General features: G+C 40.9%; 1 protein-coding gene across 1 annotated transcript; it reads left to right on the top strand.

Moving 5' to 3' along the window:
• Positions 1-15,987: 15,987 nt before the first annotated feature.
• Positions 15,988-17,093, top strand: LOC138902621 (uncharacterized). Its single transcript, XM_070190505.1, has 4 exons — positions 15,988-16,073; positions 16,273-16,395; positions 16,576-16,829; positions 16,930-17,093. Exons 1-4 carry the CDS (start codon positions 15,988-15,990, stop codon positions 17,091-17,093), a joined length of 627 nt encoding a protein of 208 aa, XP_070046606.1.
• Positions 17,094-18,440: the final 1,347 nt, after the last annotated feature.

Genomic DNA, 18,440 nt, shown 5'->3' on the forward strand with positions numbered 1-18,440 from the left:
TGATGGTTTTGTCGGTTGATTCGGCTTGATCGTTCCCGCTAGGATGATAAGGTGTTGATAGGATTCTTTTGATCTTATGATCTTTGAGAAATTTGGTTACTTTGCTGCTGATGAACCGTTTCCCGTTATCACACACAATTTTGAATGGTACCCCGAATCGACATATGATGTGATCCCAAATGAAGTCGATGACTTCCTTCTCCCTAACTTTCTCGAAAGCATGCGCTTCAACCCACTTAAAAAAATAGTCAGTCATAAACAAAATAAATTGAGCTTTACCTAGTGCCAATAGAAGGGGGCCGACGATGTCCATTCCCCATTTCATAAATGGCCATGGTGACAAGACCGAATGGAGCAGTTCCCCGGGTTGGTGAATCATAGGCGCATGCTTTTGACATTCATCACATTTTCGAAAAATCTTTCGTATATTTTTCCATGTTGATCTAGTAATATCCGGCTCTGATTACCTTTTGAACCAATGATTCAACACCGGAGTGATTTTCGCAAGTGCCTTCGTGAACTTCCCTTAGAATGTACTCAGTGTCTCCCGGTCCCAGACATATTGCTAATGGACCATTGAACATTCTTCTAAACAAGGATCCATCTTCGGTCAAAGTGAATCATGATGCCTTCGTGCGTAGGGCCCTAGATTCTTTCGGATCTGAGGGAAGCTTTCTGGTCTTCAAATACTCTATGTACTTATTTCTCTAATCCCCGGTCAAGCTCGTGGAATTTATCTTGGCGTGACCTTCTTTGACACTGATCTCATGAGTTGCACGACGGCCCCTGAATCGAGCTTGTTGTCCTCGATTGATGACCCAAAGTTTGCGAGAGCATCGGCCTCACTATTCTGATCTCGAGGCACATGTTGCAAAGTCCACTCCTTAAATCGGTGCAAAGTTACTTATAACTTATCTAGGTGTCTTTCCATTCAGTCTTCTCTAACTTCGAAGTTTCCGTTAACCTGATTCACTACGAGGAGGGAGTCGCATTTGGCCTTGATCACCTCCGTTCCCAAGCCTTTGGCAAGTTCGATACCTACAATCATAGCCTCATATTCGGCCTCATTGTTAGTCAATTTCACAGTTCTAATAGATTGTCTAACCACGTTACCTATGGGTAGTTTTAGTATGATGCCGAGCCCGAACTCTTTTGCGTTCGAAGCACCATCCGTGAAGAGGGTCCAGATTCTTGAGGATGTACCCGAGTTTATCAATAGTTCTCTTTCGACCTCGGGTACTAGGTCCGGTGTGAAGTCAGCAACAAAGTCTGCCAAAATTTGAGACTTAATTACTGTTCGGGGTCGATATTTGATATCATACCCACTGATTTCTATGGCCCATTTAGCCAACCGTCCCGAAAGCTCGGGTTTATGCAAAATATTTCGAAGTGGATAAGTTGTTACAGCACATATGGGGTAACATTGAAAGTATGGCTTTATAGTTTCCTAAAGGCATTTATCAAAGTGAGCGCCAATTTTTCTAGGTAGGGATATCTAGTTTCGGCCTCACCTAAGTCCGACTGACATAACAAATGGGAAATTGCGTACCTCGTTCTTCTCGGACTAGGACTCCACTTACCGCTACCTCTAATACTGCCAAATATAAGTAAAATTGTTCGTCTGCCCTTGGTGTGTGAAGCAGTGGCGGGCTCGATAAGTACCGTTTAAGCTCTTCCAAGGCCTACTAACATTCTGAGGTCCATGTGAAATTATTTTTCTTCTTCAGCAACGAGAAAAATCAGTGGCCTTTATCAGAGGACCTCGAGATGAATTGCCTCAGGGCGGCTATGTGCCCAGTAAATCTCTGCACGGCCTTTACGTTGTCTACCACCGTGATGCCATCGATAGCTTTGATCTTGTCGGGATTAATCTCGATTCCTCGGTTAGATATCATGAACTCGAGAAATTAGCCTGACCCGACCCCGAATGCACATTTTTCCGGGTTTAGCTTCATATTGTACTTCTTCAATTTACTGAGAGTTTCCTACAAGTGATTTAAATGGTCCTCTGCTCGCAGAGACTTAACTAGCATGTCATTAATATTAACTTCCATAGATTTCCCCATTTGTTCCTCGAATATCCGATTTACTAGGCGTTGATAAGTGGCACCAGCATTTTTTAATCCAAATGGCATTACATTGTAGCAGTAGGTACCATACTTAGTGATGAACGAGGTCTTTTATTGATCATCCTGGCTCATTTGAATTTTATTGTACCCGGAATAGGCATCGAGAAAACTGAGGATCTCGTAACCGGCCGTGGTATCGATCATGCGATTGATATTAGGTAAAGGAAAAGAATCCTTGGGGCATGCTTTATTTAGATCCTTGTAATCTACACACATTCTTAGTTTGTTTCCTTTTTCAGGGACTACTACGTTTGCTAACCATTCGGGGTATTTTACTTCACGGATGGACCCTATTTTAAGAAGCTTGGTTACCTCGTCTTTGACGAAAGCATGTTTGACCTCGGACTGGGGTCTTCTTTTTTGCTTCACCGAATGGAACTTCAGATCCAAGCTTAGCCTATGGGTGGTGATTTCCGATGGGATCCATATCATGTCAAGATGGGACCAAGTGAAACAATCCATGTTAGCTATAAGAAATTGAATAAGATTTTTCATGAGCTCAGGATTTAACCTCGTGACCAGGTATACCTTTCGTTCGGGCAGATGTTCGATTAGTATGATTTGCTCCAGCTCTTCGACCGTTGATTTGGTAGCGTCGGAATCATCAGGGACTATGAAGGATCGAGGGACCCCATAATCATCATCTTTGTCAGACTCCTGCTTCTCTAGTTGGGTCGAGGCCGGCGTTTGTGATTGCTATATGGTCTCATGTTTTCACTTCGAATTTGACCCCTTTGTCGATGAGAGTGACGATATCGGAACCACTTCGTCGATGGAAAACATTTCCTTTGCAGCGGGTTGCTCCCCATAGATTGTTTTGATTCCCTCTGGTGTTGGGAATTTTAGAACCTGGTGAAGGGTCGAGGGTACTGCTCTCATATTGTGGATCCATGGTCTGCCGAATAGGGCGTTATACCTCATGTCTCCCTCGATCACGTGGAACTTCATTTCTTGGATGGTCCCGGCTATGTTTACTGGCAAAGTTATCTCGCCCTTAGTAGTTTCAGATGCCATGTTGAATCCGTTTAGTACTAGGGCCACGGGCACAACCTGGTCCTATAGACCGAGTTGCTCTATGACCCTCGATCGAATGATGTTGGCCGAACTACCTGGATCAATTAACACATGCTTAACTTGATTCTTTTTCATGAGTGCAGATATTGCCAGTGCATCGTTATGGGGTTGCATGATTCCTTATGTGTCTTCATCATTGAAGGACAAGGTTCCTTTCGGTATGTAATCCTGAGCCCGAGATCGCTTCTGCCTTACGATCGATACCTTAGTGCGTTTAAACACTGGCCCTTGGGGAACATCAATCCCTCTGATAATCATGTGAATAATATGTTGCGGTTCTTCTTGCTCGTTTTGTCTATTGAACTCTCTATTTTTGAAGTGATTCTTGGCCCGATCACTTAAATACTCCCGAAGGTGCCCTTCATTGAATAACCGGGCTACTTCTTCTCTCAACTGCCTGCTATCTTCCGTTATGTGGCCATGGGTGCCATAATACCTGCATACTTGATTGGGATTTCTCTGAGCTGGATCGGTCTGCAGAGGTCGAGGCCATTTAGTATCTTTGATGAGTCCGGTAGCCGATACGATGGCGGATACATCAACATTGAAGTTATACTCCGACAATAATGATGCTTCCTTAGGTCCGGTATGCCCGTTGAAACCATTCTTGCTCATCAGCCCTCGAGATCCTTGGCCTCGATCACTTCTCCTCTCACATCGTACGAGGTTGTGCCCATGTTCGTTTCCCCTACGATCTCTATTATACAGCTGGTATTGATCCCTGTTCAACCTTGTTTCTCGATCGATGTTTCTTTTGGTAACGGATCCAGAAGGAGCCCTCAGCTGGTCATCTTCGACTCTAATCTTTGATTGATATTGATAATGTATATCGGCCCAGGTAACAGTCGGGTACTCAATCAAGTTCTACTTCAACTGTTGTGAAGCCATTGAGCTTTGTTCATTTAGTCCTTGGGTGAAAGCTTGAACGGCCCAATCGTCTGTGACCGGTGGTAGATCCATTCGTTCCATTTGGAAACGAGATACAAACTCTCTTAGCACCTCGTTCTCTTTTTGCTTTACCTTGAAAAGGTCCGACTTCCTAGTCTCGACCTTTATGGCTCCGGCGTGTGCTTTTACAAATTAATTTGCAAGCATGGAAAAAGATTCGACAGAGTTAGGTGGTAAATTATGATACCATATCATTGCTCCCTTTGACAGGGATTCCCTGAATTTCTTTAGTAATACGGATTCGATCTCGTCGTCCTCTATATCATTCCCTTTGATGGCACACGTGTAAGAGGTAACATGCTCGTTGGGGTCGGTCGTTCCATTATACTTAGGAATCTCGTGCATGCGGAACTTCTTGGGGATCAGTTTGGGAGCTGCGCTCGGGGGGGAGGCTTTTGTATGAACCTTTTGTAATCCAAACCCTTCAATATTGGTGGTGCCCCCAGGATCTAATCAACCCTGGAGTTATAAGTTTCCACTTTCTTGTCGTTTGCTTCGATCCTCTTTTCCCTTGATTCTATCTGCTTTGTCAGTTCCTCGAGCATCTTTATAATTTTGGGGTTAGTCCCCGATTCTTGTTCATTTGACCCCGTTATGTGGGTGACTTCTTGGGGTGGACCGGTCTCAGCCCTACTCGGTGCTAGGGTTTGGCTCTGCAACTGAGCTATCGCCACTTGTTGAGCTTGCAGCATTTCGAACATCATACGTAGGTTGATCCCGTCTTCTCCAATATTTTGGGTATTTCGAACTGCAGATCGGATTTCACCTTGGATGTTTTTTTGGGACCGGAATGTTGGTTCGCTTCGATGGCCACATGAGAATTAATATCAATCGGATCCACGGCCCGAGTTTCAATGGGGTCAGTGGGTGGCCTTTCATCCCTGGGCGTTCCGTTGTTATTCTCCCCTTGATGGCCAAATTCATTGTCGATATGTAGGAGTATTAATTAAGAGTTTGTCATTTTTAGCCTGAAATCAAAGATACTTCCAAGAGCAAATGTAAAATAGTGTATTTTACAGAGATTTGTATCAAATAACCACTATTATCCTTAGCCCCATGGTGGGCGCCAAACTGTTTACCCGAAAAATAGATAACAATTGAATTGATAAGCGGTTCTAAGGATACGTAGTATAACTTGGTACAAATTGAGAAAATATATAAATGAATATCGAAATTAACTGTAAAAGAAATGAATGCCAACCGAATGAATTAATTAGCCTAGGCCCTCAAGTTTGATTACCCTCAAATTGAATGAAGAGTAACTGATACAAGAACAAAGTGACTAAATATCAAAATCAGAAGAAAAAGGCAGTATATTGCTTTGTATATTATGAATCTGAATCTCCTTGTGAATGTGAATATATATGTGTATCTGTCCCTTTACAAATGATCAGACCCCCTTTATATAGTAGGAAAGTCTTATTCTTAATACCATTTTTTAAATACAGCAACGAATCCCATGATAGATTAATTAATTGACCTCTTATTGATATGCGCTGTGATTTCCGCCGAGATTCTCGCCCAATTGCGGATATTCCGACTTTCTGTTTTTGGCTCGATAAGCTTTCCTTGATTTCGGATGATCTCGACCTCGATCGATCTCTATTTTACTCGATCTCGATCTTGGCCAATCTCGATCTTGATTGATCTTTATTTTGCTCAATTTCGATCTTGATCGGCCTCTATTTTGCTTGACCTCGATCTTGGTCGATCTCGATCTTCATCGGTCTCGAGCTCGGCTACCTAATTTCGCTTCATGGCTCGATATTACACAGAGTTGAACCTTGGTCTATCATGTTCCAATCTCGATTAGTCATACGAAGGGCAAATTCGATTTTGACCGTATACACAGATATTGTGTAGTGATACGCCATAACTTAGTATGCACATTTCTTACATATCAGATTTACGATTAAAAGGCATGCTTGTTAGGTAATCGGATATCAAATATATCATTTATCAATAATTATAGAAGTGAATCAATCAGCTCCTCTTCCATTCACATACAAGGAGAGAGAGGAATAGACTTTAGATCAACTTCGGACTAGGATAATCATAGATGTATAATAGAATGCACTACTACTATTACTTGGACATAGCATCCAGCAAATAGACAAAATCTCACACTACAATATAGAGCTAGTTGAAGTGAACTAAACAGCAGATTAAGTCACCAACATAGATAAAAACAAAACAGGAAAATCAGAACAAAGAAACAATCTTTGTTATGCATAGAAGGCCCAAAATAATTACCCATATCCGATGTTTACTAATTAATCATTACTAAGGGTATGTTTGGTATGAAAGTGTCACGATCACAATTACACCAACAGTCGAGATGACGCTTAACATACTTGCTAGGCAAGTCAATACTCAACATCAATATTAGAATTCAATTATTAAGCCATTAACAGTGTTTTGGTATAAATAACAATGTGGAATAAATCTCAAATCAAAATCAATAATGCACAAATCAATGACAATGCCTAAACACGACCACCACGGTCTCACAAACTCTCCTAATACCTATTATCACAATATCATCATGAGCATCTAACAAGAGTACATAGTCTCAACTGAACAATAATATCTGTCCGGAAACAAAAATATATAGATAAATATAAACGAGTAGGGAAGGAAGACTTCATGTGCTGTAGATCGGACAAGTAAAGCAGCCCACCATAAAGTCTCCAACAAATTTCTCCTACTTAGTTTAATGGGTACCGCTAATACTAGCCTCAAATCCTGCATAAATATGTAAAGAAATATAGTATGAGTACAAAACCAAAGTACTCAGCAAGTTTCAAGTCTAGCCTCGAAAAAGCAGTGACGAAGGGTCGACACTACAACTACTACCAACCCAATAAGCATATGAAAATATAATTAGAACATGTGATAAGGCATGATATCATCAGTCACGTACAAAAGCAAAAGTATACTAAATTTAGGATTTAGTCATGCTTTATAAATAAAGAGACGGAATACAATATCAGTTATCTCAATTATTCATTATCATGGTATGAGTCAATTGACATTCATATATATATAAGAGTCACTGCATGAGTCTAAACTACCAATGCATGCTCGTGATCCAATATCAAAATGTATATAAGATACACTACATAAGTCTAAGCTACCAATGCATGCTCATGATCCAATCTTGACATCTCACAGTACAAATTCATGTGTCTGGCACTGGCAAAGTGTCCAAACTAGCACCAATCTAGATGTCTGCACTCTTAGAGCCAAAGTAATATGGGTAATCGCCTGATTCCGGTGGGATGGATCAATATTCAAACGCCATTACGGCGTGCAACCTGATCTACTAATAACATCATCTATAATCAATATCCCCTCACAATGTCCTTGGTGCCAAAATTTTCAACTTTTCTCAATATCCAACTCTCCAACTCATGTATGCATATATGAGATGATATGATGAAGATGCACATAGTAATAAAATGCGGATGAATAATAACATGAATAAGAGATAGTTATGGCTAATCAAATAATTCAACTTCTAATAACAGTTCAATATGTTCATTTAATATCCTTAAGCCCGATCATGATATTAAACATGAGCAACGAAGCCAATAATCACTAAATTATAAGTCAAGTAAGGCTATAAAATGAATGCCGCCAAATCAACAAGCCAATACCCTAAGCATGGTTTCTAATCGTGGATTAGCTTCATCACATAGTCAGAGAATCAATGAAATATGAAGAGAAAATTCACATAGTCCAATTGGCAATATATAAGCCTAACTCTATTCTACTACGGTCATAACCTAGCTACCATATACGCTCGTCATCTCGCATATACGTGGTACCTAAATCATGTAGCAAGTAGCAAATAAATCACCTACAATGAGAATTCCCTTTTACAAGGATAGACAAGAGACTTACCTCAACCTAGCAAAAGCTTAAATCAATCAATCAACCACCTTTCCTTTCAAAATTCAAAAACAAACGACGTGAATCTAGTCAAATATAACTCAATAACGTCAAACAAAGCTATAAGAATCAATTTCAAATAATAAAACTTCAATTTTTAGCCAAATTCCCAAAAGCCAAACCGGCTAACATGGTCAAAACTCGAGTCAAGGGGTGATCCCGACTCCCCATAATCCCACGAGTCCAATTATGTGAAATTAGATTCTAAAATCGAGTCCAAATTAGTACTCAAATCCCCCAAATTATACTCTCTCAAATTATATAGGCAAAAACCCCAAATTTCTCTTTAAAACACATGTTACAAGTGTATAAATCCATGGGTAATCAAGATTTATAATCAAACCCAAATGAAAGTTACTTACCGACAAAGTCGTAGTGAAATCCCTTTCAAAATTGTCTCTTCCCGTGCTCTAAAACTCAAAATAGTTAAATATAAGCTAACCCTCGAAATAAATAAGTTTGCCAGTAATATCGCATTTGCGGCCCAGTTACTCCTATTTGCGAGTCCGCTTCTGCGGCCACACGCTCGTATCTGTGAGCTCCTTCACAGCCAGCCATCGCACCTGCGACACCACTATCGCATTTGTGGCCTCGCAGGTGTGCACGTCCTTGCGCAGATGCACTTCCTCATGCCTGCCTCACTCTCGCAGGTGCACACGAAGCTCCGCAGGTGCGCCTTCACATTCATGTTACCCTCTTCGCAGAAGTGACCACCCACTGGACCACCCACTTTCGTAGGTGCGCTCCAAGCACCATAGGTGTGACCTTTGCACCCGCATGACTCTCTCCGTAGGTGCGATACACTAGATATCAGAAAAATCCAGCAGCTCCAACATGGTCCGAAATTGTCCAAAACCACTTTGAAACTCACCCGAGCCTCTCAGTCTCCCATCCAATATACCAACAAGTCTGAATATCTTATCCAAACTTGTCCCAAGGCATAAAACATTAAAAAAAAAAAAAAGAACACAACCAAGAATTGAAGATCAAAAAATCACCTCTTGACTTCCAAACATTCCAACTTCGCCAACCGCGTCCGAATCACACTTAGGGGTCGTTTGGTAGAGTGTATAATAATAATAATACTGAATATGGCGTATTAGTAATGCTGGTATTAGTTATGCTGACATATTTCTTATCCATTATTTGGTTTGATGTGTTAAAGCATTGCACAATTTCTAAAAGAATTATTTGTTTACAAAAATACCCTCATAACCAGTCCATCACTTTATCTTTTAAAAGAAATATATGTTGAGGAATGTTTTTATATGAAAAGATTTTTTAAAAAAAATTGATTTGTCTACCTATATTGTAGTATTGAACTAAATATTTATTTATAAAAAAGAAAATATGCTAAGTATTAGGGATATAATTTTATTTCTCACTTTCTTGGAGTATTTCAAACTTGCATTAATATAATAGTATATTTTAATCAAGCATAAATTTTGAAGGACAATTTTGTCTTTAACTAAGCTAATGCATGCTTTAAAACCCATTGCATTGTTAATACCATGATTTCTTATACATTAGTTATGCATAGGATAATACCAAATAAGGTGTATAAATAATGCTTGCATACTAATGCATAGGTTCAAAAAGTGTACCAAACAAGATATTATTAAGGCAAAATACATAACTTACCCCCTGAACTATGGACCAAATCCCTGTTATATACTTTTTACGGAGGAAAATTACTTTACACACCCAACCTTTACAGAGTGTGCCTAAGACACACCACCTTTTTTTGACTAGTTTTTTCAAAACATGTGCAATGTCACGCACCAATAAAGTCATGACATGTGTCACTATTTTTATTAAAAAAATAAACCACATAAAATTACAATTACACTCCTTAACCATCTTTTTCATTTCATCTCTTTCTCTTCTCTGCAAATTACCCCCTTTCATTTCATCTTGTCGAATACCCCATAACCATGAAATTAGATATATTCACTGCCACCCTTCTCCACATTCATTTATCTTTCATATCCGACAAGAAAATTATAGTTACACCCTTCTTTTCATTTCTTTCTGTTCTCCCTCGCTCTCCATTGCTGCCAATAATACCGGAACTGCCACCTTCCGATTTCAAACTAAAACTTAGTAGCCCAAATAGATTTAGTTCCAAATATTTTATTTTAATTTTAGATCTAACACAAGAAAATCAGGACCCACAACTCCAAATTAGAAAAGATATTATGGCTGCCTAATTCGCAGTCAACTTCTCCGACTAGCAAACCACCGAATTCCAGATACATTACATGTTTAAACTCTATTGTAGATTACTTCCAAGAAAAGTAATTAATTTTTTATTGAAGTAAAACTCAAATCTTAGTTAAAGTTAAAAAATGTAGGTGTTATGTCATTCGAATATGAAACTTAATCTGATGTTGAAATAGAGATGAGATACTAAGAGGTTATTCTGTGATGTCCTAGCGGGATCATATTTGGTGGCAAGCTGGTGGAGCAATTGTGGGAAGTGTGAGTAAAATTTATGTGTAAAAAAAGTTGAAAAAGGGGGACAGCGTATGAGGAAGAAGAAGAGAAGCGAGGGGGTGGGGTTCTGGGGGCCAAATAATTTAAGTAATAAAGAAAATAATTAAAATTTTGACACGTGGCACTAAACAAGGATTGAAATTTTTGTTTCTAAGTCTTCACGCTCTTTATTTCTTTGGTTATGCATGCGTCTGCTACGTAGTAAAAGTGATGTGTTTTAGGCACACTCTGGAAAGGTTGGGTGTGTAAGATGATTTTCGTCCATAAAAAGTATGTAACAGGGATTTGGTCCATAGTTCAGGGGGTAAGTTATGTATATTGCCTATTATTAATACACAAAGTTAATGCATGTATTATTTTATCTAATGTATCCTACCAAACGACCCCTTAGATATTCCGGATTACAACCAAACTTTGAACACAAGTTCCATTCAACCAAATGAACCCATCCAAAGTCTCGAAACCACCATTAATGCTCGTTAGCCAAAAAGTCAACTAGCGATCTGATAGGAGGCTATATTTATGCAATTTAGACACTATCTATACTCTAAATTAGCCGCACTTTATTAATATTTAAGTGCTAAAAGATAACAAAATACTCTAATTAAGAATTTTATGCGTTGCAGGAGCCACTCCGAGCTAGGAGAAAGATGAAGAGTGTTTTGGAGTCAAAATAGAATGTGGAAGGCCAATCGAAAGTTAGTCCGGTCGAAAAGGAGCGAGAAAAGCAAGCGGGGAGGTCCCCTCTAGATGCGCGGCCGCGGAGTTGACCGCTAATTGGACCACGCATTGGAGGCAGAACACTGGCTGAAATCCGCGGACGGAGGCCAACAACTCAAGGGCAATTATGTAATTTCTAAGGCGACTAACCTAAACCAATATGAAACCTAATTCGCCCAGAAGAGAGAGGGAGTTGTTTTTAAGAGATTTTGGAGGCAAGAACAAGAGAGAGAAGACGGAGAATTTCCTAAGAGTTTTCATCTTCTTCTTCTTACTTCCATTGTTGATTATGAATTGTTATAGTGAATTTTTATCCATTAGTATGAGCAGTTAAACCCATCATCTAGGGTTGATGGAACCAATTATTGGACAGAGTTTTGACTATGCTTAGATATAATTGAGCCGTTCTTATTCTATGATTGTTCAACTATGTGTTGTGTTGTGATTAATTGAAATGGCCCTTGATTAATCGTGTCTAGTTACTTTGTGTTGCTTGAGAAAGAACACTTGGTTAGATTGTTGTTAAACAACACTACTTTCGAGTAAGTTAAGAGATTAATTACTTGAATTTAAAAATGGGGTTATAGATAACGAAACTTTGGTGGGATAATTCTGAGTTGCATAAATTGTTAACCAGAGTAGTTCGAGAGAATGCTTCTAGTAAATTATCGTAATTGATCGAGAGATAATTACGGTAGCCCAGAACTCATAATCCTCATAGAGTATTATGGCGAGATTATAGCTAACGTGTCAGGAATTAGTCCGACAATATAGGAAATCAATAGCCCTAGATCCTTTTTACCTTTGAATTCAATCTTATTCTTGATTATTGCTAATTTTGTTGTCATTTTCCTTAGATAAATAAATTCCACTTATACTCCATTAAAAATCTTGCATCCGGAAGTTGTCTGAGCTTATCATTAGCATTGTTAAAAGTTGTGGTAAATAGGTTAGTTCCCTGTGGGATTCGACTCCGGACTTGAACCGAATTATATTTGCAGCGACCGCTTAGTCCCTTTTTACAAGGCATAGTTGGGCGTGATCAAATTTTGGCATCGTCTCCGGGGAACTAACGGTGTTATTTATTACAACTTAGAAGAATTTCTATAATTCTTAGTTTAGATCAATTTCCTACGGTGTTAAAATATTTTCCATTGAAATTCTCACATTTGAACTCTTCTGTGACTCAGGTGTATACCTAGAAGCTCTCTGAGGACTGGTGAACTTTTTGAAGGACTCTCAGACCCCGAGAAAGCATTCAGGGCATTGAATCGGGCCAACAAGAAGAATAAACAGTTAAAACAAAAAGACCAACTCAAAAGTGAAAAGGACAACGTGGACGACGTCAACATAAACAATCGGAATGATCGTGTTGACCCAAACAATGGAGTGGTAGCACCTCTTGTGCCGGAAGTTGCTCTTTATGATTGGGCACAACCAACTGCTGATAACTTGGCCACCGCCATTGCTGTTTCTCAGATACAAGCGGAGACATTCCAGATTACCAACAACATGCTGCACCTGTTGCAGAATAAGGGACTGTTCTCCGGGTCATACATCGAAGACCCACAACAACATCTGAAGAACTTCCTATCAATTTGTGTGACTCAAAGACAGCCGAATGTGATTCCTAAAGCAATTAAGCTATTATTGTTCCCATTCTCAGTGACTGGAGAGGCTCAAACTTGGTAGAATTCACTCCCAATAAACTCCATTGCTACTTGGGAAGAATTAGTCAAGAAGTTCTTAAACAAGTTTTATCCTCCCAACAAGACTGCAAGGCAAATTGATGAGATATTGCAGTTCAGGCAGAAACCGACTGAGACCTTGCAAGAAACCTGGGAGAGGTTTAAAGGTATGCTAGTGAAGTGTCCACACCATGGCATTCCAGATCAGATGCTGGGACAGAGATTCTACATGGGTTTGGTAGACAGTTTGAAGGCCAATGTAGATGCTTCAGCTGGGGGTGCATTTTTGAGAAAACGTTCACAGAGTGCAAGATTCTTCTCAACAAGATGGCTCAAAATTCAGGCTGGATCACTAGAGGTACGACACTTACACAAATAGTGCATTCTTTTGCTCTTGACCCAAGCAATTCCAATGCAGAGAACATAGCCACTCTCATGACCCAGATGAGCTTACTGACAAAGAAAATTGATGAGATTGGTACAAAGCAAGTGCACATTGTTGATACAACAAATGGAGGCTTGTGCACTCCTTGCATAAACCAGTCATATGTGTGCTCGTGGAGTGGAGAGAACGACAACCAGGGCTTTAGAGAAGACATGAATTATGTCAACAATTTCCGAGGTCAGAGGCAAGGTGGACAGCAATGGGGACCAGCACCAAACCAGCAGTAAAGACCAAACCAGCCACAACACAACCCCAATCCAGGAAGCGCACGACCACAAGGCCAAGTCGTGTCTTATCAAAGGCAACAGGGCTATAATCAGCAGCATCAGCAACAGTTGGCCTACCAACCACCTCATCAACAGCAGGATAGCAACATGACAGAAATCAGGGGCATGCTGCAACAACTCATTGGGATAAATGGTAAGATGCAAGAAAAGTTAGCAGCACATGATTCGACAATCAAAGGCATTAAAACTCAATTGGGACAGTTGTCTATGGCTTTGAACAATCGCCCACAAGGAACATTTCTTGCAGATACAAATATTAACCCAAAGGAACAGAACCCAAATCAGCTAATGGCAGTGAGTCTAAGGAATGGAAGAGATTTAGACAGAGAGCAAGAAGTTGCTCAATCTAGGAGAGAGACTACGCCAACTACCCCAATTACATTAGAGGCAGATGAGTCAGCAGAGCTCACCGAGGTTGTAATTGAACAAGCACAGGTTGACAAGGGTAAGAAGAAGGAAGGTGAACAACTCTCAGAACAGGTGGTAGAAAAAGCTTCCAACAAAGAAACGACACCAAGCAGTGGGCAGAGGTTGACTCCTGCACCATTCCCTCAAAGATTGGCAAAGCAAAAGAAAGATGATCAATACAGGAAATTCATGGAAATGCTTCGACAAATTCAATTGAATATTCCACTGATGGATGCTTTGAGGGAAATGCCAGGGTATGCAAAAATGATGAAGGATCTGATGTCGCAAAAATTTGACTTCCAGGACCTGTCCACTGTAACTCTGACGCAGACCTACAGCGCGGTAGTGACAAGACATATGGCTTAAAAAGTGTCTGATCCAGGTAGTTTCACTATTCCATACACCATTGGGAGTTATGATTTTGCTAAAGCATTGTGTGACTTGGGGGCCAGTATAAACTTGATGCCCTTGGCAATCTATACAAAACTGGGCATTGGCAGAGCTAGACCGACCTCAATGTTGTTGCAACTGGCTGATCGCACAGTCAAAAGACCGACAGGAATTCTTGATGATGTGCTTGTTCAAGTGGGGAAATTTGTATTCCTTGCAGACTTTGTTATTCTTGACTGTCAAGTGTATGAAGAGATACCCATCATTCTGGTAAGGTTGTTCTTACCCACTAGGAGAGCATTGATTGATTGTGAGACTGGAGAGTTGAAAATGAGGTTGAACAATGAAGAAATAATATTCAACGTTCAACAATCCATGAGGAGACCCGGAGAATTTGCATATTGCTCGCTAGTGGAGGCCGTGGATGTGATACTGCAAGAGGAGGATGAGACCCTTAATGTCGGGGATCCGCTAGAAGCTTGTTTGATGAATTTGGAAGAGATGGATGGTGAAGGGCTGGCGGAGTAGGTCATGGCTCTCGAGGGTCAAGGGTTCTAGAAAAGGGAACCTCGGTTCGATCCCCTACGCTTAGAAGAAAGAGCAACACCACCTGCAAAACCATCAATAGAGGAGCCACCACAGTTGGACCTGAAACCGCTAGCTCACCTCAGGTACGCTTTCTTAGGGCCTAATTCTACTTTTCCTGTTATTATATCATCTGGTTTGCTAGCTGTGTAGGTAGAGCAACTCTTACAGGTGTTACAAGAATGTAAGACTATCATTGGGTGGACCATGGCAGATATAAAGGGTATCAGCCCAGCCTTTTGTATGCACAAGATTCTCTTAGAAGAGGGGCACAAACCTTCCAGAGAGCATCAATGACGGCTGAACCCGAATATGAAAGAGGTGGTGAAGAAGGAAGTGATCAAGTGGCTGGATGCGGGTATCATCTTCCCCGTCTCTAACAACAACTAGGTCAGCCCTGTTCAGCGTATACCGAAAAAGGGAGGGATGACGGTCGTACAAAATGAGAATAATGAGTTGATCTCAACTCGTACAGTCACGGGGTGGCGGATTTGCCTGGACTATCGGAAATTGAACACAGCCACCCGGAAGGACCATTTTCCCTTGCCTTTCATTGAACTAATGTTGGACAGGTTAGCTGGGCGGTCTCACTTCTATTTCTTGGATGGATATTCGGGGTACAACCAGATCTCTATAGCCCCTGAAGATAGAGAGAAAACGTCCTTCACTTGTCCGTATGGCATCTTTACCTTTCGGAGAATGCCTTTTGGACTTTGCAATGCGCCGGCTATATTCCAGCGATGCATGTTAGCCATTTTCACTGATATGGTTGAAGACATTATGGAGGTGTTTATGGATGATTTCTCCATGGTGGGGGATTCATTCTAAGATTGTCTTCACAATTTAAGAAGAGTGCTCAAAAGATGTGTGGAGATAAATTTGGTGCTGAATTGGGAAAAGTGTCATTTTATGGTACAAAAAGGAATAGTTTTGGGGCATCGAGTGTCCAGTAAGGGAATTAAGATCGACCATGCTGAGGTTGATATGATTGAGAAATTGCCACCGCCCACTTCGGTCAAGGCAGTGAGAAGTTTCCTTGGGCACACCGGGTTCTACAGGCGATTCATAATAGATTTTTCCAAGATTGCTAACCCTTTATGTAAACTTCTTGAAAAGGATCAGCCCTTTGTGTTTTCTAATGATTGCAGGTTGGCATTTGAGGAGCTGAAGAAGAGACCGGTAACTGCACCCATCATTGTTGCACCCAACTGGGAGCAACCGTTCGAGCTCATGTGCGACGCCAATGATTATGCTATAGGAGCAGTCTTGGGGTAGCGAAAAGACAAGATGATGCACCCAATTTACTATGCAAGCAGGACGCTCAGTGGTGCACCACTCAATTACACCGTAACTGAAAAGGAAATGTTGGTTGTAGTGTTTGCCTTCGACAAATTCAGGTCGTACTTAATTGGTTCAAAAGTTATTGTTTATACTGACCATGCAGCAATTAGGTACTTGATAGCAAAGAAGGAGTCAAAGCCACGCTTAATCCGCTGGGTTCTTTTGCTACAAGAATTCGATCTGGAAATCCATGACAGAAAAGGGACGGACAATCAAGTGGCAGACCACCTCTCAAGGTTGGAAGGAGCTGAAAAGAAGATGGAGGTTGAAGATATAACAGAGACATTCCCGGATGAACAGTTACTCGCTGTGACAATGGAGGAGACGCTATGGTATGCTGATATTGCTAACTATTTAGCAAGCAGTATTGTACCTTATGAACTCTTTTCAATTCAAAAGAAAAAGTTCTTATTATTGTCGATCTTATTATTGGTATGAACCTCTACTTTTTAGAATATGTGTAGATAACATGATCCGGAGGTGTATCCCCGAGAAAGATCAACCTTCAATTTTACAGGCTTGCCATGCCTCACCATATGGTGGACACTTTGGAGGAATCCGGACAGCAGCAAAAGTGTTGGAATTGGGGTTGTATTGGCCAACTCTGTTCAAGGATGCCCATGCTTGAGTAAAAAGTTGTGATGAGTGCCAAAGGACATGCAACATATCTCGACGTCACGAGATGCCGATGACCACAATTCAAGAGGTGGAGGTTTTTGACATGTGGGGGATTGACTTTATGGGGCCTTTCGTCAGCTCGTATGGTAACAAATACATATTTGTGGCAAATGACTATGTCCTCAAATGGGTCGAAGCGGTGGCTCTCCCAACCAATGATGCAAAAGGGGTGACAGACTTCCTAAAGAAAAATATCTTCACACGTTTTGGCACCCCGAGAGCTATAATCAGGGATGGCGGAACCCATTTTTGCAGTAGAGCGTTCGCACGACTGTTGGAAAAGTATGGAGTTCGCCATAAGGTAGCCACACCTTACCACCCACAGACGAGCGGGCAAGTTGAAGTGTCCAACAGGAAAATCAAAAGTATCCTAACCAAGACAGTGAATGTGACAAGGACTGATTGGGCAAAGAAGCTGGATGATGCATTATGGGCGTACCGCACAGCATTCAAAACTCAAATTGGTATGTCACCATACAAGTTGGTGTTTGGAAAAGCATGCCATCTTCCGGTAGAGCTCGAACATACAGCCCTTTGGGCACTGCGGTAGTTGAATTTGGATATGGAGACCGCAAGCACCAACAGAGTCACTCAGTTACATGAACTTGAGGAATTCAGGTTCCATGCATTTGAGAATGCAAGATTGTACAAAGAAAGGATGAAAATGATGCATGATAATCACATTCTAGATCGGAATTTCAAACTCGGAGATCTAGTGTTGTTATACAACTCGAGATTGAGATTGTTTCCGGGTAAGTTGAAGTCCCGATCGTCAAGACCCTTCAGATTGGTGCAAGTGTTCTCAAGTGGAGCTGTAGAAATTGAATCCGAAGATGGGACAAATAAGTTCACGGTGAATGGGCAAAGGTTGAAACATTACCTTGGAATGGTCGAAGAAAAGGGGGATAGAGTGGTGATATCTTTGGAAGAGCCCCAATACACGAGCGAAGAGTAATAATGAAAGCCTGCATCGTGCCGCGACGTTAAATCAGGCGCTTCCTGGGAGGCAACCCATGGTTTGTTGTAAATCGTTGTGCCGCGACGTTAACTCAGGTGCTTTTTGTAAGGCAACCCATTATTTTTCTTTACTCTTGTATTTGTAATTGATTTTGAATGGCATTTACCGAGCTACTAATGTGCAGGGATAAAATTATGCGCATCGGAATGATTCGGGGGACGAAATTAACCTGGAGATAGGTAAAAGTGCGAAAAAGACAAAACTTTGTTGGATTCCTCATCCGCGGCCGCGGATTGGACGCGATCGACCGCGGATGAGGCGGTACTAGGTTCAAAATTT

The sequence above is a fragment of the Nicotiana tomentosiformis genome, chromosome 12, assembly GCF_000390325.3.
Source record: "Nicotiana tomentosiformis chromosome 12, ASM39032v3, whole genome shotgun sequence".
Classification (NCBI taxonomy): Eukaryota; Viridiplantae; Streptophyta; class Magnoliopsida; order Solanales; family Solanaceae; genus Nicotiana; species Nicotiana tomentosiformis.